The sequence below is a fragment of the Epinephelus lanceolatus genome, chromosome 13, assembly GCF_041903045.1.
Source record: "Epinephelus lanceolatus isolate andai-2023 chromosome 13, ASM4190304v1, whole genome shotgun sequence".
Taxonomy (NCBI): Eukaryota; Metazoa; Chordata; class Actinopteri; order Perciformes; family Serranidae; genus Epinephelus; species Epinephelus lanceolatus.
Window position 1 is genome coordinate 5,461,635 of NC_135746.1, and position 21,655 is coordinate 5,483,289.

At 43.2% G+C, this 21,655-nt stretch overlaps 1 protein-coding gene across 4 annotated transcripts in view; it reads left to right on the forward strand.

Annotated features, from left to right (window-relative positions):
- klhl29 (kelch like family member 29) overlaps positions 1-21,655 on the forward strand; it is a 409,128-nt gene that overhangs the window by 191,015 nt on the left and 196,458 nt on the right. For all 4 annotated transcript variants that reach the window (XM_033648442.2, XM_033648445.2, XM_078173676.1 and 1 more), the window contains 2 exons: positions 11,592-11,739; positions 20,429-20,953. In XM_033648442.2, the coding sequence (XP_033504333.2) occupies positions 11,592-11,739; positions 20,429-20,953 (673 nt within the window). The remainder of the gene's footprint in view (positions 1-11,591; positions 11,740-20,428; positions 20,954-21,655) is intronic.

The window sequence follows — 21,655 nt, forward strand, 5'->3', positions numbered from 1 at the left end:
CCCAAATACAAAAAATGTCCCCTGGGATCTATATATATATATAAACCAACAGGTGATTTCCTTCTTTTAGTAAAATCCTAAATGACTGGGTTGTGTTTTTTCACCTGTGCCTTTATGCTCTGCCATTTCTCCTCTAATCATCACGCTGTAACCTGTGACAGGCTGTTATGATACCACAACTATCACACATTCATATATGTAGTGTTTTTGTGAAGCTGCGAGCGTCACGTAGGTTTACATTACCAAAGGTTTATGACAAAATCACTAGGGCTGTAGTCTTCTGGTCGACTAGTCGATTATTTGGCCGTTATGCTCTCGTCCGACCAAATCTCATTAGTCGAATAATCGCCGTGTTACTGTCATAAGGAGAAAAGTGCTACATCAACAGCTTTCCACGATTAATCCATTATTTCCTGCGGCAGGGGGACAGGCTAAGTTAGCTGTGAAAATGGGGGTGTTTTCAAAACATCCCCGTTGTTGACAGAAAGTTGAACTCGCCCATGCTCAGCATCGCGATGACGCAGACCTCCTGTCTCTTTCTGTATACTGACACCATTTCCCTCAGTGGAAACAAAGCTTGTATTTACTGTATTTCACTGATAAGAAACAATAAATTGTGAAGACAGTAAAGCCTCCACTAAAATAGCATTTTAAGGCTTGTGTGTGATTTATCCTGGCTTCATATGAGCAGAGGAAATCTCCGCTCGTCGCTAGGCTAATTTAAACCATGTAAAATGCCATAGGCTGGCGCTGATAACATTAGCATGTTGTATTTGCTTGGAAAACATGTTCAGTATAAGACAGTTGTTCTGTCGGTGAACCTTGTGAGCTGTAATGTAGCCAAATTATGTGCCGTTACCTTTGTTACATGTTGCTGGCTTCATATGAGTAGAGGAAAAGATCGCTAGACGCTAGGCTAATTGTACAATGTAAAACGCCATAGACTTGTGCTAATAACATTAGCATGTTGTATTGGTGGGGGAAATGTGTCCAGATAAAAACAAGCCAGTTTGTGTACTTGTGTTTGAAATTGTCTCAATTTAGCCATGTTTATTAATGTGTGTTTTGAATCAACGATATAAATAAAGTTTGATTTGAACTAAACTATACAGCACTTAACACAGTCCTCCACCGCCAACTAGTGTTTTGGAGGTGTAACTGCAGAGTGACACAGACACACCACCTCAGAAGTAAAAATAACGTGCAGATTTTTTTTTTCCCCCACGACTAATCGATTAGTTGAAGATTATGTGCGACTTTAGTCGACCAAGATTTTCTTTGGTTGACTACAGCCCTAAAAATCACTTGACGACACTGACTCCTGTGTGCGCACGGTGAGAGAGGAGAGGGAGAGACGCTGTGCTGCTGCCAGAGGAGCTGCTGAATGAGTTCCCTCTGAGCAGCAAGTCACTAAAAGAGTCTGAGAAGTCCGGGGCTGTTCATAAAACATTCAGGACGCCCAGGCCTAACAACGCCACAGAGTCGTCAATAGTTTCGCTTTCAGTCATGCTTGTTGTTGCCATGGGTAACAGGTTGAACAAGTTGAAAGATTGTGAGTATCATGATACAAATTTTTCATATCATATTAGAATTTATAGGGGTATAATAGTGAACCATATGATATGGCACACCCTTAATGTCATGCTGTCTTGCTGGAAAGGGATTAAATAACGCTCCAAAGTTCGGCTGAATTTGGCGAGGAAAATGTTGCATTGTAGTTTTCAATATTTCTGCATTCTGGGGTTCTCAAACAGTCATTTTATATATGAACATATTATACACACTGGATTTGGGAATAGTGATAGATGAATAGTATATTTAGTCCTGTTTTTTTGAGTTGTAATTTAATACCTTGCAGTTATTTCTTCAATCAGTTTTTTCTGTAATCATTCAGTAGAGGGTATTTTTTCTCTGCTTGTTTGATTTTAAGGTAAAAGGAGGAAAATTACTGAAGGAAAAAAGACTTCTCTGAGTTTTAAATAACTGACTTGACCTATTGTACTTTGTAATCAGATTGGGTGTATGTATGCAAAACAGAGCATGGCTTGAATGGGTCTATAACAGTGGATTTAGAAATGGTTGTCAGAGACTCAATCTCTGTCACTATAAGAATAATGGCCAAGAGCTTATTTGAAAGTGCCCGTGTTGGTACTGAGCTGCTATAAGACTGGATGGTGGGGGTTATAGTGGAGTTGGTGTGGAGAAGGGCCATGTTTGGAATATTTTGTCCCCCTGTTCCTAATTCCTAATGGCTGTCCTGCTTGGACCGTAGAGCAGTGTGTGTGCACTTTAATTGCGTTCTCTTTCATCATGATGTCGGTTTGACTGCAGATAATCCTTCAGCCTTGTTTTGCACCAGACCTGAAAACACTGATTAATTAAATAAGTCGATGGACAAAAAAAAATCTTCTGCAGCCATGTTGATTATTGATAATAGCTTCAGTCATTTCATGGATTATTTTCTGGCTCCAGCCTGTTAAATGTGAGGATTTCCTGTTGACCTTATCCGGTTGTTTACTGAATATCCTGCGACACAGAATCGTTTTTCAGACAAACAAGCATATATATTTATATATATATATATATATACCATATGATTAATCAATTAATTGACATGGCATTAGACAGATTAATGGATAATGAAAATAAGCCCCATTGTGCACACATAAAACTCAGAGTTCAACTTGTGAAGGAGATCGTCTTTTATTGTATTAAAAGTAGAGGAAATAATTGATTCTTTAATGCACCACAGTGCAGATGTGAACGATTTGGCATCTATCAACAAACACCCAGGCTTGGTGGTACATGGGTGAAAACTGAGATACTCCCATAAGGAGTTGGGGGAAATAATTGATTCTTAGATGAGTTGGAATCGATTCACAAATGTCAATAACTGGTTATCTAAATGTTTGTTAATAACGTGATGTTGACAGAACCAAAGAGGCTGAACTAAACCCAAAGGGCAGCAAAAAACCTTGACGGTTAACAGCGCAGACACACTAGAGTTAACTTGTAATTCCTCATCACAAAAGGCAGCGGTTGCAAGCTTGTTTTAATTTACTGTCTAAATAATAACATTTGTGAAGCGAACATGAAGTATATCTTGAATACTCTCTGTGCCATCACCCAGAAACAAAAAACGTTCATGGAGGGAGCAGCAATCAGCAGTAAAGTAAATGACACGCTGCAGCATTAAACAACTTAAACCAACTCTGCAGTGAAGAAAATAACTTTACGCCCTCAGTCTGTTTCACCTCAAAATCCCTGCGGCCAGTCCACTCAGCACCTTGGCTTTTCCCGGGGCGGATTTGTAGCCGAGAGGTTGCTCTCCACTGCTGGAGAGCCATGGTGCACACTGCATCCCCCTTATTTTGTTATTCTCATACAGGCAGGAGACTGTAAAGTCTTTTCAAGTTAATTAATTAATGCAGGTAACTTTTTAAAATAAGGCTGCGGACCATTTCTTTTTCAATGTTACGTAGTGAAAGCATGCAGTTTCGGGTGAAATATTACAGTATGCAGTATCCAATAAAAGAATAGCACGTTCAACCGCAGATAGATTCAATCTGACTGGTTTTAAAGCTCGGGTATTGAAGCATTTTGCCTCAAAGTTTGAATGGGTAAGGGACCTGTACAAGAGCCGCACTGTATGCGAGTCTGTTTATTTAATTATGGATTCCTACAAATATTGTATGCTCTGTTTTAAATGTAGCAAGTCGTCACACAGTGAGGATAAAAAAATAATATAGAAATAAGATTTTTTAATATATAATCAAATCATAGCCCTCTGAATTGTAATCAAAACGTGAGGTGACTGGAGGTTCTAGCCTCTAGTGTGCGTGCAGTTCTGTATGCAGATTCATGTGTATAGGTATGTGCGCTCAAACATGATTACACCTTAGCGTGTGTCTGCGTGTTAGTGCCACATTCCACACTTACAGTATGTGGTCCATATGCACGGATGCTGCCTACGGTACAAAAAAAAAAAAGAAAAACCTTTCCCCAGCCAGCTTGACAACAAACACAGAATGGCTTGGCACGACTCAAAAATTATTTATCTGGCTCCCCTCCTCCTCTCCAGCATGGTTTTTGTCGAGTCAGAGGAAACCATCTGCTGCCCGGTGATAATGGGTGGCCAGGGAGGAGGGGACTGGAAATAGGGAGAGCAAATAAAATTGAGAGAAAATGACAGGCGCTGTCCCAGAACCTACAGTACCTTCCTGCCTACCTGCAGCAAGTCTGCCATCTTAATAAACATCCTGTCTGATATCTCCTGGTTTCAATGTGTGTGTGTGTGTGTGTGCGAGCACCTGCTGTGTGTGTGTGTGTGCCTACACACTTGTGTTTCCGGTGTGTATGTGTCTGTGTGTGTATTTCCCATCTAACCTTGATCATTTTCAAGTCAGGATTGTTCCCGAGCCTGGCTGATATGCTGTCAATGTGATGGCGCTGACTAAGAACCTTTCTTTTTTTTCCACTGGTGCACTAAAACTGTGACAGCAGGATAGATTTCTCCTGTTTTTTTTCCCCTCTGTTTTGGGTAAATGGGTGGGATTATTAACGAGAGAATATTATGAGGCAGGTGCAGGGCTAAAGGAAAGTTAGAGTCAATGCATTAATGAGGAGTCGCCTGTATGTAGAGGAAGGTAAAGCATGGCTGGAGAGGAATACAGTAAAGCACACAGAGCGAAAAGGAGGGAAAACGCTTATTAAAACAAATAGCGGGCTACAGAAAGCAACTCCTCACCTTGAGAATGGTCCGAATTCTCACTCCCCCAGTCTCTAGGGCTCTCAGATGGAATTGAGTGCTTAGGGCACTCTCTGAGTAAACCATTTCAGTTTTCTCTTGTCTGAAGTCGACAGGTTGAGCTGGACAAAAAGACCTGACAGCCTGTCTCACCCCTAAACCCAGCTTCATTCTCTCACTCCATCACTCTGTTTTCTGCTTTGCCTTGAGATGTTTCCCTTCGCTGTTTTTTTTCCCTTTGCCCCCCAGCACTTACAAAATGTCAGATAACTTTCAGTATGAATTTATCAAGTGAGTGACACTCATTGAACTTGTCTGCTATTGTGAAGTTGTTTATTACAGAGCAGGTGTTGTGCTGCATCAATAGCATGTCATGTCTTTAAGTGTTAAAGGCCCTGGAAAGCTGCGATAAATCCACCTAAAATCAGGGAGGGCAGATTTTCCTAAAATGGGATCAATGTGATATGCGAAGCTGTCAACAGAAATATTTTTGACTGGTTATGCATGTCGGTCTATAGGTAAATTTTGCTGCTCTCCAGTTTACTGCACTCCACACCAACCAGGTCTGGTGAAAGCAAGCTAGATGTGCTGCTCATTTGGCAATTACCACTAGTCACAACATCCTGATGTAACAGCATTGCTGTGGAAACATTTTGCCACCCCTCCGGTCTCCCCCATGGTCGCCCCGTTAGTCGCCCCGTTAGTAAGCAGCTTAACATTGAGCAGCAGACCCTCTTTAGCATTTTTAACTGGTTTGTTGTCACTGTTAGCAGTGTCACCACGACTAGTGGTGCTAACACAAGCCCTTTTTAGACAGGAATTGTGCAAATTTGCAGGAAAGCCTAATCAGTCTTTTTCAGCATTGGCAGTATAAAAACAAAATCGGGGAGTGCGGCAAAATGCTGCCTACCTACTTTTGTTTATAATGGGGCAATGGGGGGCGTGAGCAAGTAACAAAATGTGTAGCTTAGCGTGTGACGTAAACAGTGACGTGGGAGGGAAGCCACTTCCTGGCCTCTTCGTTTGCGAGGACAAGGAGGGCGCACAATTCCTTGTCTCCCCAGTTGTTCATCTTTACAGTGTCAGGTTTGTGTTTCCCTCTTGCTACTAGCTGCTCACTAATTCCTGCTATCAGCTGTTTCCTGTTTATCCACCGCCAGTGGCTCGCACGTGCGGCGTCATCAACAGCCCCTCCCACAAGTCATCAACAGCCCCTCCCGTTGCAGAAGGCCACCTTGTTCTGTTTCAACTGAAAGGGTTCCGCCAATATGTCTACCCTACGAGGCGGAAAATTGGGCACCTCGGATCAACTCGCCAATCCGGCTCTGTGTGTCTAAACACTCGCAACTTGCCGGCAAAACGGCCCAACATTCGCCGAAAATCTGACAGTGTAAAACGGGCTGTAGTTAACAATGCTAACGAGTTTTTGCAGCTGCTTACTCACCAGGGCCACCTGGGGGAAGACTAGAGGCAGGCCACCATGTTTCCACAGCAACCAGTGGTAACACCGAAAAAGGAGAGCCGCTAACCACCAACCAAATGAGGTGGTGCATAGTGCAGAGTGGCTAGGCCTAGCATTAGGTAACCAGTGGAAACCAGAGGGTGGACAGTGGGCACGTTGCTCAAAATGAAGCCACTTGCTCACTGGGGCTTTCTGGGAGGAAACTCAAGGGTGACCACCATGTTTCATAAGCAATGTTATCCCATTACTGGGCTGGCAATACCGCTGGTAATTGTGAATGAGCGGCACCACCAGCTAGCTCCCACCCAACCCACTTTGTACACTGTGTGAAGCGGCCAAGGTTAATGCCAGCTAACCAGTGGAGACCAAAGGGTAGGGCAGGTTTATTATGTTTCAGCATGTTAATGCAGTTAGCCAGCTGGCTGTCTGCAAAGCTAACAGGAAATAAAATAAAAGTCAAGACATTTACATCTCAAAACATTAAAATTTCACCACCTCTAACTGGAAAGTGTGTTTAAATGCAACAGTACCTGAGTCAATGGAGCGCCAGACTATACATTTTATTTAATCTTTTCTAAAAAATTAACTCATTATTGATTGGTCATTGGTTGTCAGTTTATTGAAAGCAGAATTAACTTAAACTGAACTCCCTGCTGTACATTAATTCATCGTGAACCCAGTTGTTGGGACTGCATTTTTGTCGTTTTAGTGCTCTGTCTGCCTTTGTCGACACAGCTGTTGAAATGCATGATGGCGCGCTTGATAAAGTGGACGCCGGGTCAGGGAGGATAATGGAATTGAGGGATGGAGGGAGGTATGGAGGGATCAGCCAGGAGGACACAGGAGGGGCCTGGTGACCAGGTCTTTTCTATTAACTCAGGAGGCTGGCTGGGGCGAGCAGGGGAATCAGGCTCGGCTCTGCCCTCTCCCTGCCTGTTTGTTAGACCGAGCGTCCAAACTGCAGACAGGGAGAGGCGAATATTGCTCAGGGTCCAGTGGTGATTGACCCAATGTTTTCATCAGCCTGGGCTTGCCTGATAACATTTCTTACTCCCCTACCAGAGCAAAATATTAGAGATGTGCGTGCAAAGAAAGGCTTAGGGAGCTCTTAGTTTGGTTTGGCGAAGTTGCATTGGATTTACCCCCATACACACATTGTCACCTAGCTTTTCATTTTCTTTTTTGAAATTACATTTTTCTTTTCTCTCATCCCCCCAAAAGGATTTCTTTCTATTTACTCTATTTGTCATATTTGTGTTCAGAATTCTATTATCTCACTTGACTGAACACAATGTTTAATTCATAGCAAAATTAAGATATACAAAGTCTCAGGGGGAAGGATCTGAATTTGAATGAAGCCCGCACTACAAAGTTAATTGTAGGATGAAGATGGTGTTTGGCAGGTGCTGTTAGTCTACCTCTACAGAAAAAAATCGCACTTGAAAATGGCCAGATATCTGTCTTAGTAAAGTTGGAATAAATATATCAGCTTGCCTGAGGAGGCATTGTGACTCAATATAAATAAGAGTTCTAATAACAATCTACTAATGATTGCTCTTTTGCTTTGTAGAGCAGCTGGTTTGCAGCCTAAACATGCTCTGGATGCCATTTTGAGAGTCCAGGAAAGTCGCCTGGACTCCTCCCCTCATGGATTCAGTATATTATATACCCCTCTACTTTGAACAGCAGGCAGGCTTTGGCTCAAGTCCCCCGTCTGGTCACAACAGAAGCCAAATTTTTGATCTGGAGACGGAGGGTTTGCTGGGTTTTGTTGCACGATCTTACTCTTCAGCTGGGATATTCTTCTAAATCCCAGCTATGTTAAGCTCAGCAAATGCCAAGTGACGGTGTTCAGGATACATCCATACTCTGTGAACAAGTGTTGGGCTCGAGGCCCTTCAATCTGAACTCGGTGTCCATGGCGTTGACCGAGGTGGCGTCTTACCATTTCAGAGCTGCGGCTTTGCTCAGCTGATCTTTGATCAGTTGCACCCAGAGCCTCGCATAACTGTGCTGTGGCTGGCAAGACCCTGGTTCTGACCATCAGGGCCCCTTCCTCCTTTCCAAGTGGATCATTACAATGCAATGCTAAAGGGTAATTACAAGAAGCTACTGATGAACAACTGCCAACGTTCAGTGCACTATTCACACAAATCATGCAAAAGTGTTTTGGAACTTTAATGTTAACCCTGAAAGCATTTTTAGTGTCACTTTTTCAGCTCCGCTCTGAGCCGTTAGCAGAACCACCTGATCTGCTCTAAACTCAGGCTTCAGCATCACTCTGCTGCCGACTGCCATTGCACAATCTTTTTTTTTTTTTAATTTACAGCCATCAAACATTGGAATATGCTTCCAGCTGAGCTTATAACTTGAAACTGAATTGTCAAATCGTTACGCTCCGTTTCCATCTTCAGTCTGACATTGCGTCCACTCTAACCGATTTCCATGTTGGAGGAGGATTACATTTTCCCTAACCAACCACTGCAGTCCCACGTATCCGCCTGACATGCAAAAATATACATATGAAAAGTTGTGGCTGGTTGGAAATTTACAAGAGTGAAACTCAGATGTCTCAGATGATGTGCATCTCTGGTTGCACGCCAGGCCGATTGCTTTTTTCCTGCTAAAGTGTGTGTAGGGTTGCCAGCAGCTTCCACCAGCACAAATACAGAACAGCCATAGATGAAGAGTGGTGGGTTGTTTTTTGTTTAGTAATAGTAACTCTTGTTTGATTATGTGAGGAACAGATTAAAGTTAACTAAACCCAAATATTCCAATCAGCATATACAGTATATATATCTGCCATCCTTTAAAGTCTCCATGCCGATGCCACCCTCTTGATGAATAGGAATCCCTGGAGGACCCCACATTACCTCTTGAAAAGGGCCCCCAAATTCTTGAAGGTTTGTGATATGTCATATTTTCCTCAGTCATTTTGTGGTCAAAGTTTATGCTTTCCACACCAGAGTATTATTTTGTAGTTGCCTGCCACTGCCAGCATCTTAGATCATAATTAGTACATACAGTATATACATCAAATTAAAGAAGAGACCTTCTGTTTTCAAACACACACAAAAAATATTTGATCGTATTCCAGTCCTTTTTTATTAACACTTGAATTTTTGCATTTTCATAAAAAAAAAAACATGTCTGACAAAAAGCTGAAAGCATGTCATTTTCAAGTATAAAATCAGTTTCACATTTACATGTGTTGTTTTTTCTCATTTCCTTCCGTCAGTTTGAATTGTATGAATAAAAATAACGATAATGATAATGAAAATAATATTCTGTTTGATGTATAGCGGAACACGTTGCCATGTTGTCTCTGTCTCCTCTGTGGTCGTCTTGTCAGTGTGTCACTGTCACCGTCATAGAGATGTCAGTTTGTTCCGCCAAACTCTTCGTCGAAATCGGATTCAGAATGTTGATCAAAACGGGAATTATCGTAGCCCGAGTCCATCAACATCACCACGGCCTGAGCAACTGGAAACTTTTCCCTTAGCGCCGGCATTTTCGTGCTGTTTACAAGCTGCAACATTTCTGTACACAGCATCTTCTTACAGTTTCCAGAGAATCCTCCTCTTCGTTTCGAGTTAAAAAAAAATGCTTGCTGCTAATACTAGAAGGTGACATATGACTTCAGTAGAATCTGCAAGTCATACATCCTCCAAGCTAAAGCAGGTGCACTGTCATAAGCACCATAAACACCACAGTAAACTAGCAAGGCAACTTATCTTGTATTTTAGCATCATAGCCATGGTTATATTTCTCTGTGTAGTTTCCTTCCACCTTAGCGTGTTGTCATAATGGCATAAATAGCACAACCCACCGTCTCTCTCACCTGCTCTTTTCTTTACCATCTCTCAGCCACAGTGCACCACAGGAAGGATGGATATGTTACTGAGGTTCACATCTGAAATGCAGTTTTGGAACGTGTTGAAAGTTTGCACCATCTGCCTGCATCGCCCTCTAACGGGTCCGGACACTGGGCAGTGCACAACCTTTAGTCTACAAAAGTCTCATCTGAAAAAAACGTCCCATAACTGCATTTCAAACAGCAGTCTCTTGCAACATATCAATCCTTCCTTTGATGGGCTATGACTGGCGTGAGGCTGTGCAGCTTCCTGGTGCAGCAGCTAAATGGCGCCTCAACAGCTGCAGCAGGAGGAGACAGTAAAGAAAAGAGCAAGAGACAGTCGCCATGTTGTGTGCTAATTGTTGTCTCATCTGTGCTCTGAACACTAAATTCATCAAAGTGCCATATTGCTGTTTTCCAAACCACTGTAGCTGCAATCTGGGTGCCATGGTTTTGAATTAACATTATGTCTGACTATTAAACACACCCAGGAAGTAAAACTGACTGGAGGGGAACTTGAAGGCTGCGTCTGTCTATAGCGCCTATCATTGTTGTCGTTACTCCTCATTGGTTCTTATGCTTGAAAATGCTTGATAGTGGCGTTAGTCCTGCCCCTGGCACTGGTCACCTAATCGAGACCCCCCCACAGCGCTCATTGGTTGTTTCTTATGTTAACTGAGAACCACTGTTTGATATCACAATGACAGACAAATCGGTCAGCCAGGTGGAGTGGGTTGATTCAAAGGTCTGGACCCAGGAAACTTAAAACCTGCACGGTTTCTCCTGTGGATCAAAAAACATGATAATCGAGCAGCTGCTTTAATCGTGATTCAGGTTTTTAATTGTAATAAATTGTATTTTTATAGTTGTTCTGGATGAATGTGCTGGGATCTATATGTTGATGTGTGCTTATAGATTTGTCTGTGTAATTGTTGCTGGTGTGATAGTGGTGTTGCATGTTAATGGCTGTTTATAGTGTGTGGTGATAACTGTGTGTGTACCTGCCCAGGGACCGCAGATGAAAATGACCTAATAGCTATATCTGGCATAAATAATCTCTTCTCATTCCGAGGTGAATGTTATTTGTTCATGGTCCTTGTTTAATAAAGACTAATAATAATCATTATTACTGTATAAAAAAGAGAAATACTGGTCCTTCTAAAAGACTCTTGTGGCGGTCTACAGGATCTTTTTCCCCCCTTGTTCCTATTGTATATAGGCTGTAATCAGCACTCACTCACCGCTAATTATATGCCATACTCCTTCATCACAGCTCACTTTCAAGACAAAAAAAAAAACAGTTTGATGGCAGTGATTTGTTTTATTTTTCATTCAGGCTATAAAATGAAATATTGTATTTAATTTAAATCATAGCTGTTGATAAAATAGATTTCAGGGTAATTTTAAAACAAGCTCCGCTGTATGGGAGTTAAAGATCAGGCGACTGAGAGTGGTTTTAATTCCCACATGTTTTGTTTGGCTCTTTGTCCTTATCGCTCATGTTGTTTGTCATCGCTGTGCTGCAGGTCTCCGGTCTGTCTCCCGGGGACAACCAGACCCCGGGACTGCTGCTGGCTCCAGGGGTGAGGTGGGGACAGACACCCATCAACCAGCTCACACCCTGGGATACAGATGAGCCCCCTGCGAAGCAACATCGAGACAGCGAGCCCACCGGTAATGAATCACACACGTGGCATTTACATACACACATGCATACGTACTGACAGACACATCCACCGGTTCCACCTGGTTTGAGTTTTTCATCATCGTTACACCGGCACACGGCAGATGTATGCGTGTACACGGACCACTCACTTGCACACACATTTATGTGCTGCGCCCCAGACGGCTCTGGCCAGCTACCCTAGCACTCGATGCTAATGAGACATCTTGGCTGACTTGCCCTACATAAAAAACATGCTTGCCTCCACAACATGCATACTTTACATTCACAATTATGCATAATTAACATCCATGAACATCATCTTTACATAAATCAGCCCGATAACGCATAAAATTATAGAAATGTCAGCAAGATATCAAGAAGTTAAAAAAAAAGAGATGAAAGTATTGCACCTTCAGAAGCCTCCCAGTCCTCAGCACCTTCTCTCCCCTCTCCTTTTGTTGTCCTTGTAAATGTTATTGTGTCACTAACTGAAGCTGATTTAGTCTAAATTAAACCTATGTGCCAAAGTCCTCCAAATGATCTCCACCAGGTCTAATTTAGATGTCGACCTTATTCTATTCATGCCCTTTTACAGCGTGTACAGAACAACAGCGGCACAGCAGGGCTGCGCGCAGACCAGACGTTAACGAGTTAAGCCAATGTTGAAGTTTTTTACCCTTATTGTAATGAACTCACCCAGAATGGCTCTGCCCTAGAGCAGTTAATTTCCTTCCATTGCTCTGCTGGCCTCTGCCTCCTGCTCATCACAAATGTGTCTCATTTAAGAATAATACTGGCACAGAGCTTGTTCCAGTGGAAATTCCTGCTCAACAAATCCAGATTGTAGACAGCTGCTACTCTGTGGCAGCAAAGCATCATGCTCGAAACATGTTTGAGCCCCCTGCCGCTGCCTGTCCGTCTCGCATTGCTTACATATACATAGCTTTGTGCATTATTTAGTCATCAGTTCGATTCGTTACCCAAGAGGAATGTTTCTGGAGCAGGAGGTACTCTTACGATGGAAGGATGCAGGCGTGATAGGAATGATAGGAGTGGACATGTCTGTAAAGGTTAGACTCATGGGTATCATTAGAATCCATTTTTATTCGGATATCTTGAGGTAAGAGGTCTGTGAAAAAGGCCATGCCGGTCTTTACCTCGCCAAAATGAAACCTAGCTTCGGACAAGAGCTGTCCCCGGTAAGTCAGAGATTGGAATCATCAGCCAGTCAACTGAGATTCCTTCAAGTCAAGTGGCTGGTTTTTCTTTTCTTTTCTTTTTTGGCCTGTCAGTGTGCAGTGGACTTATGGGGACGTTTTGGTCAAGGCTGTGGTCCCAATTAGCTGCAGAGTGAGCGCTCCTCACTTTCATGCTGTTCTTTGGTAAGGGCAGCTGCAGACACTGAGGCAGCTGCCCAGAGGACAAGAGGCTTCTCCCGGGCAGGCTCTGAGATGTTGTTATCTTCTGCCCTCTGCTTAGAAGTGGTGACTTTACAGTTCACAGCAGCTTTATACAATACAGTCTCTGGCTTTTGTTTGAGATCTAGTGCTGGCAAAAACATTTCTAATCCATCATTAGCGTAGTTAGCATGCATTGGCTCAGGGGTCTAACTTGGCTTGTTCACTCTATGAAGTGACTAGCCCCTTTAAACAGGTACAGTACATTAAAGGTACAGTCACGGAATAGGGGAGACAAAGTTGTCTCACCGTTAAGCCGGCATTAAAGCTAATAATAGCACAGAATCAATGCTTGCGTAAAAGGAACAGCCTGGGCGATACCAGTGTGAAATTTTGGTGAGATGTCATGATTGCAAGCCACCACGGGAGATTAAGGGTGCTTTCACACCTGCCCTGTTTGGTTTAAACAAACTCAAGTTCGTTTGCCCCCTCAGTGCGGTTCATTTGGGTAGGTGTGAACACATCAATGCACCAAAACAACCGGAGCGAGACCTTGAAGAGGTGGTCTCAGTCCGGTTACAAACGAACTCTGGTGCGGTTGGTTTGTGGTGAGAAGGTGTTCCGACCTGGATCTGAACCAACTGCAGTCACATGACACATTGTTTGGGTTAAACATGAGCATGTTACAGTCCTGGAGGATTATTAATGTGCACCTCCTCCTGTACTGCCTTAATATGCACATTCAGCACATCCAATGCATCAAAACATTGTTTTCTAGTTGGAGCCGCGCCTCGTTTTCAAACTGTATGGTTTGACTAAAATGAACAATGACAGCAATATAGTCCACGATGAGCAGCGCTAAAATCAACCTGCGTAGTTGTCCCTCCATTGTGACATTAGAAAGTGTCACATTTATCTTGCAAGTGTACTCTTCTTCAACGTTTGCTTTACTTCCTGGATTTTTCCCACATGGAAATTCTGACCAATCAAGAGCAGCTTTCTCACACAAGGCATTTGATCTGTTCTGCTTGTAAATGCTGCCGTGAGAACACGAACCAACTCTAGGCAATTATACAACTTTGGAACAAAATTAGTCCCTGATTCAGACCAAAGCAAGACAACTCTAGGTCTGAAAGCACGCTAAAAAAGCAGCTACCAGCAGTTAGTAGCTAACTCAAAGAAGAACAGGGGCTGAAAATTTCTGCAAATTGGGAAACAATGAGGGTCAGGAGCTCCTGATCAGCCGCCATATAACAGGGACGGTAAATGAATGTGTAAATGTTATATGTCACACCAGAGGCCGATGCTGCTGTGGTACATGTCACGCCTCTTTTGCTTCAAAGATGTTGGCACGCTGTCTAAAACCACACACTGGAGCGGCATGATACCACCATTGATTGGTTCTGTGTAACATTGCAAAGGCGGCATGAAGAAGGGACTGCGTAGCGGCCCTGTAGCACAGTCTCTGTGTAAAAAGAGCAAATGTCACCATTCCACTTAACATCCTGCTGAAGCCTGTTCAAACTCTCAAACTCTGTGTGAGAAATAAGTAATGAATAGTTGAATGTCTGTACTGAACAGCCAAATCTGATTCTACCAACATAACTCTGAGTCGGGTACAACCCTACTTTGGGCCCTTCCTCACAAACTAGCACATCGTGGCTGGAACCCGGGGACTCCGTAGGTCTTCTCGTTTCATCACAAATGTGTCTCATGTAAGAATAATACTCACACAAAGCTTGTTCAAGTTGAAATTCCTGCTCAAAAATTCAGATTGTAGACAGCTGCTACTCTGCGGCAGCAAAGCATCATGTTCAAACATGTTTCAGTTGCTGCTACTGCCTGTGCATCTCGCCTGCTAATTATTATTCATGTATCAAACATATAGATCGCTCCGTGGATTCATTATTTATCAGTTTGATCAGTTACTCAAGAGGCATGTTTCTGTAGTAGAAACCATTGAAAGAATTCTTATGTTGGAAGGATGCAGTTGTGATAGGAGAGTATAGAGCTCGCCCGCGGTGCGCCCCCCTGCTGTGTGACCACCGCCTCCTGCTGAGCAGTGAGGGTCTGGTTGAATTGGCCATGAACTTCTGGAGGTCTTATTATTGTGTGTAAGTGAACGAGCCCCCCCCGTCACCTCCCCTCCCTCCTCTTCCCACCCTCCCACCACCACCACATCTCTCTCACCCACACTACAGCTTGGAGTAAAGCATGAGGAGAGTGAGATGTCACAGACCCAGCACACTGCCGCATATGACACTCAAATCCGAGCATAGTGTTGCATATTGATTTGCGTGTGTGCGCTATTTCAAACTGTGACTGGCGTTTGCAACGAAGCCAGCTCCTCTCCACACTTCACTGAACTGTGTTGCCAGAGAGTTCTCTGCCAACTGTGCCAGAATTAATCAACGGTTTCTTTCAACAGTAACTTCACTGTTGTGTCTGTTAAAGAAAGTTTGTCTTTGAAAAAGAAGTTTTGTTTCAACTTTAGTTTCTTTGTACGAAAATAGTTCCGTTTTTTTGATGCCGTGATTTCGGCTTTAAGCAAACGGTGGAACAAATAAATAAATGATAAGCGGGGTCTTTAAAAAGGGAGCACGCCACTTTTGAAAACTGTGATTCTGGGATACATGACAGCAATCACGACCATACATTTATACATTTCATTTGATATTAACCTCTTCCACACCACCCCGACCATAGACCCATTTTTTACGGGGGGGGCGAGGACCTATAGGAGGAGATAGAGGTCAGCAGTATATGCCACATAGAAGTAGTATGCATCATCTGAAAGCTGTAACTCTGATGATTAATTTAAGATGCAGCTCAGCACTGTGTCAAGCCATAAATCTGTAATAAACATCGTGTTTTGGTCAGTTGCCTATTGAAACTTTGAGAATTTAGAGTGTGCAGGAGCTTAAAACATTCTGATGGATGTATATGATGGCCTTTTTCATGCTCAGTTATATCTCATACGTTGTTGCAGCAAGTTTTGGGTTGATACTATTGGTTACACAGATTTAATGCTAAATTTAATCATTTTTTCCACAAAACATTAATACACCAAGACCTTGAGAAACACCAAAGAAAAATCCATGCTGTAAATTAGTGTAAACAAAATTGACATTTTTGGAGATTCCTATAAGAATTGAGAAACCCCCTTATACACTTTCATGTACCTATGTAAGCCATAGATCGTCTTAATGCCTGAAGTCTGTAGTTTGTGTTTGTAAAGCTTCATGAGGCTGTGATTATCCTAGAGGACACAATAGGTCATCTTATACAGTGATGTCTGTTCTAAGAAATGGTCTCCCTACAATAAAACTGCTTCAATGAGGACCACCATCATCACACATGAATATCAGAATCAGAAATACTTTATTGATCCTTGAGGGAAATTGTGATTTGTTACAGTCGCTCTGATGTAAAGAATAGAGAATTATAAGAAATAAGGAAAAGAGCATGGAATAGAAGTATGTAAATATAATGGAATAAAGCAGAAATAAAAATGTGCATTATGCTACAACGTTAACACTTGTACTTTAGATGTTAAGAATAAATATATATCTTCACTGTGTGTGAATAAAATTGGGCTCATTGTATCCACACGAGTCTCAGCTTTGCAGTCAGATCCAATTTATACAAATTCAACACTGTTCAGGGACCCCAGTATGCAGAGATATTCAGATACAATAGGTGAAAATAACACATTTATAGTGCATGAGAAAAACGGCATGGTTTTACCCAAAAGCTGCATGACACTAGCATAAAGAGGGCATGCCTGTAAAGGGGAGACTCTTTGATTACCCACTGAACCCATTTTCATTATATTTGTAGGTAAGGGACCCTTTGTGAAAATGGCCATGCCAGTTTTTCCCTTTCCACAATTTAACTAAATTTACAGTGTTTTTTAACCCCCAGCCTGACAAGCGAACATGACATGGTTGGTACCAGTGGATCCCTTAGATCCTGTAGTACAAGATGTGACAACATCTTTTTAATCAAATTTTAAAACCCACATCCCAATTAAAGGTGTCTACAGGTCCAAAATAAGTCTTAAAATGTCTTAAATGAAGTTTTCTTAAAGCCGCTACAAGGAACTTTTAACTGGATATGCAAAAGTCTCTTGTTTCTGCTGATGTCTGTGCGTGACCTACAACAGCAAATGAGACCATCGGTGTGAAGATAAGCTATTTCTATATAGTGTATATCCATATCTTTAGGAAACTGTCTCCGGGTCCGCCCCAGGTCGCTTCCAGGACAAAACGATTTACAGCACTCAGACGGCACACGTCATCTTACCTAGCTGCTTACATTTATAGTGACTCTAAATAGTCGCTATTCCTCCTCCTCGACCCGACGTCCGTGGGGAGTTAAAATAGCAGCAATCATCGGGTAAAAGTTCTGTGAAAGCACTGGACTCACCAACAGTCAGCCACGTCTCAGTCACACAGAGAAAATCCAATCCTCGGGAAGTCAGGAAATCCTTCAGGATAAACGTTTTGTTCGCTAGTGATCTAGCATTTACCAGCCCAATCCTGGCAGGAGCCGGCGGGTCCACGGCGTTAGCTGTCCGGGAGCCACACACAGAGGCCGCAGGTTGCGCAGATTCACCCCGTGCCAGCGGGGACGAGGAGAGCAGGGGCCGCGGGGCTGGAACACCTCATCCGGGCCGATGACAGGTACCAGCCAGGCGTCAACAGGGTCCAGCGAGTGCTAAGAAATAAAGAGGCAAGGCACCGCTCCATACTCAGTCCAAGAAGCCGTGGAAGTGCTCGCCAAACAGGCCTTCAGCCTTACCAGCCGACCGCTGCGTTTACCCCGGCGGCGGTGGCGCTTATGCCATAGAGGTGGAGCTGGGGCACGGCAGAGGTGAGCTGGGATCCCCGATAGGAGCAGGGACAAAGTTTTCCCGTCTTGTTGTTTCATTCATCCCCAAAACAAACACATACGCGAGCCAGGTAAGCGTCTTTACGACAGTACGCAGTAGAGCTCATGGGAAATGTAGGCTTCATTCCGGCAAAACACTACCGCTTTTGTCCACAGTGACGCCAAAATCAACTCAAAATGAAAGTTCCTTGTAGGGGCTTTAATAAAAGGCCTTAAAAAGTTTTACAGTTTTTTTAAAATCGGAATCAGTGCGTCTTTTTTCAGGTCACATCACCACGAAAAATGTCTCCAGCCTGACAGACCCAATGTGTTTACAATCACTGTACAGACCGAAGAATTGTTATAATAAACAGTATTTATGACAGCGGTGAGATTTTGTTTTCTTAAAAAGTCTTAAATTTAACTTGCGTATCTCTGTAAACACCCTGCAACTACCACAGGCTCTGAAAGACATTTGTGTCAGGCGAGGACGCTGGTGTCACCATGGTGTAGAGGAGGTTAATGCAGCTGTTTCATTTAGTTAAACTTTGCAGGCAAGTCTATGAATGCATGTCAGTGTTAGGTCGTGATAATGACACTTTGTGTAATCCTTTTATTTTTTGCTGGTTAAAGACTGAAAAGGTGAGACACCCCAGGTGAAAACAATGGGCTGTTTTGCTTCCATAACATGTCTGCTTTCAGACTAGAGGAAAGATTATTATAATTATGCAAAACAAAATGCATATTTAATGAGATAATGCCTTATTTGCATATTTAAACATAAAATTTAAAAACAGTATAAGTAATCAACTGGGACGTGTAACAGTACTATCTGTTTCTAGCTTCTCATTTTTGGTCCTAAAAAAATGTATGGAATTCTACAGTACATTCTCTCAAAATGAGTTTTCATACTTTGAGCCAAAGCTCTCCACTCCAGCAGCACTTACATACACCAAACTTTCCAGTTTTATTCCCATCTATATTCTGAAGGTTTGTACAGAGGGGGTTGGTTCATATATCATTCATAGCCTGATTTAAAGAACATTTTATTCCCAGAAACATGTCAAAAATTGATTTTTTTCATGGCTGTTGACAGTTTTTCCTGATTAATGTAGAGATTAAAAAAACACACATCTAAGATCCCCTCAGTAAAACCTTTGACTCTGACATGTCAACAAAATGAAACAAGAATTTTAAAGCTACATATTTCCAATGTTGAGATTTCTGTTCTGGAAATGTCTGCGAAATTAGTGCAGATTTAATTAGATAACACCTCATTTGAATATTTTAACATATTATTAAAAAATACTTGTAATACTAAATATAATAGTCTTACAGGAAGTAATCAACGGGACGTTTCATGGTGATATCTGTATGTTTAAAATTTGACCCTATTCATTTATATTGTCTCCCCTTGAGGACCAGAACAGATAAAATGTATGTATGTATATCAAATTCTTTTTAAAACTTTATAAGATGTGGATTTATAATACTAACCCATATGATTAGAATCCTTTTATCGAGCTGAGTTACAAAAGAAGGGAAATGAAATACAGTGATGGTGAGTTATGAACTGGCCTTTCCTCCGGAGTCCTCTGTTCCCATCCTCCTCTCCTTCTTTCTTTTATTCCCACTGTCTTCATCTCTCCCTCCCGCTCCATCCTCCTCAGCCCCAACTATTATATCAGTGGGGCCTGTATCATGAATAATGTGGGCTCTTTTTTTTCTTAGCTTTTTGCATGCTGTGATTTAGCCTTTGGCCCCTTGGCAGAGTGGTGGGCTATTTTTGGAGCCTGGACAGAGGCAGGAGGAGTTACAGAGACAAGGGAGCGGGAAGCGAATGAGTGAGCGAGGGAGGCAGTGATCCGGGCCAATATGGCTGCGTCTTCCCCAGCACACCCTCAGCGTCTAACGCCTCGGGGTAGAGAAATGATTGGCTCCGAGTGTCTGGGTAAACACAGACTCCTACACAGATAATGGTGTCGGATGCACCGAGCATGTATGCTCTCACATTCAGAAAAGCATTTGCTCATCTTGTAGCAGAGTAAATCTCTTAATCTTATTATGATGTTGATCTTGGGCGCAGATCTGTACGTCGCTTTGGATATTTTTTGTTTGATATTAAGTCTTGAGTCGAAAACAAACTTGGACTGAAGCGGAGCGGCGTGCTGACAGTTGTGGTGTGGAGAGGAACAGACTCAAGCTGGAAGCTGTCTTCTCATGCTGTTTTCTGTCTGTATTTGATCATCTAATGCCAGACATCACATCACTCTGGCCTTGTTTTTGGCGCTGGCTACGACTTACACGATATCACAAATCAGTCACACTATACAACTACATTTTCTCCAACTTCCATGTGGTTTTATGGTTTAAATGTTGGATAAACAATTGATTCATCTCTTGTTTTCTCTCTTTTGTTTGTCTGTAGGTCCGACCTGGGCTGCGCCAGTAGCAGCAGTGAGCCAGCCCAGCCTCCTGCCCCACACCTACGCCCTCCCCCAGCCGCCCTCCTTCAACCACAGTGTGACCGCACAGTCACCCATCATAGGAGTAACCCCATCCATTCAGGCGCCGGTACCCCCGCAACACCCACTCATGACAGCCCACTTCCAGCTGACGCCACAGTCCACCCAGCAGCCGTCCTCCATGGTGCTGAGCATGCCCAGCCAGCCTCCGTACCCCTCCGCTCAGCCCACGTCCGCCCTCGCTGCCCAAGCCAACCAGGTGGTTCATCCAAACCCTCACAGCGTGATGGGCAACGGCCACTTAACCTCTCACCCCGGCCTCATCCAGCCGCCCGCTTTGCCTCTGACCAACGGACAGGCGGCCGCAGCAGCAGCGGCGCAGGCTCAGCCCACAGCCGGGGACAATCAGGACGGTCCGAACGGGCTGCAAATGCTGCGGACAGTTGGCATGGGAAAGTACGAGTTCAGTGACCCGGGACATCCTAAAGGTAAGCACAGACAGCCTCGGCTGATGCACTCTGCAGATTTTCAGTGTTTTTTAGAATCACTTTCTTCCAGATATGGAACCTGTCACGGCTATCTTTGAAAGGCTAAATCAAAGCAGATCTGTTCAGCTGGCAACCTCAGCTCAGAAGCGAATCCAAGCCAGGGAGGTGTTAGGTATTAAATCAATGTACTCTCAGCTCTCTATTTCTTCTGACCTCCCCTTATGTGGGGCAGCACTGGAATGAAACACGCAGGCCTCTGCCCTCTGTCTGTATACCCGAGCAGTTTCGGATGCCAACAGTCATAAACAAGGCGGCAAACACTCAAGCAAGGGGTTGTTAAAATCCAACTTGCAAACAGAGCCAATTCGCTTCAAAGCTGCTCCAAGGTCGCAGCGAACGGAGATGCACCGAAAGCAGCAGCGAAATGGCTGCTTCTAAAAACCTATAATACTGCTTATAGTGGATTCTTTGGAGAGAACATGTTGTACTGATCTCAAACTACCACACAACAGAGGCTTCTGTACCGTTGTGCACTGAAATTGGTTAAAAGTGTGTCAGGTTTATCCTTCCACTGCTGTCGGGGTGCAATACTCACCAGGCCTACTAAACACAAGGCAGGAAGAGCTTTCAGCCCCTGCCCTCGCATCTTTCCCGAAAATCGTTTGAAGCCTTGTTGACTTGTGCTGTGTTTGTGAAGGTGCT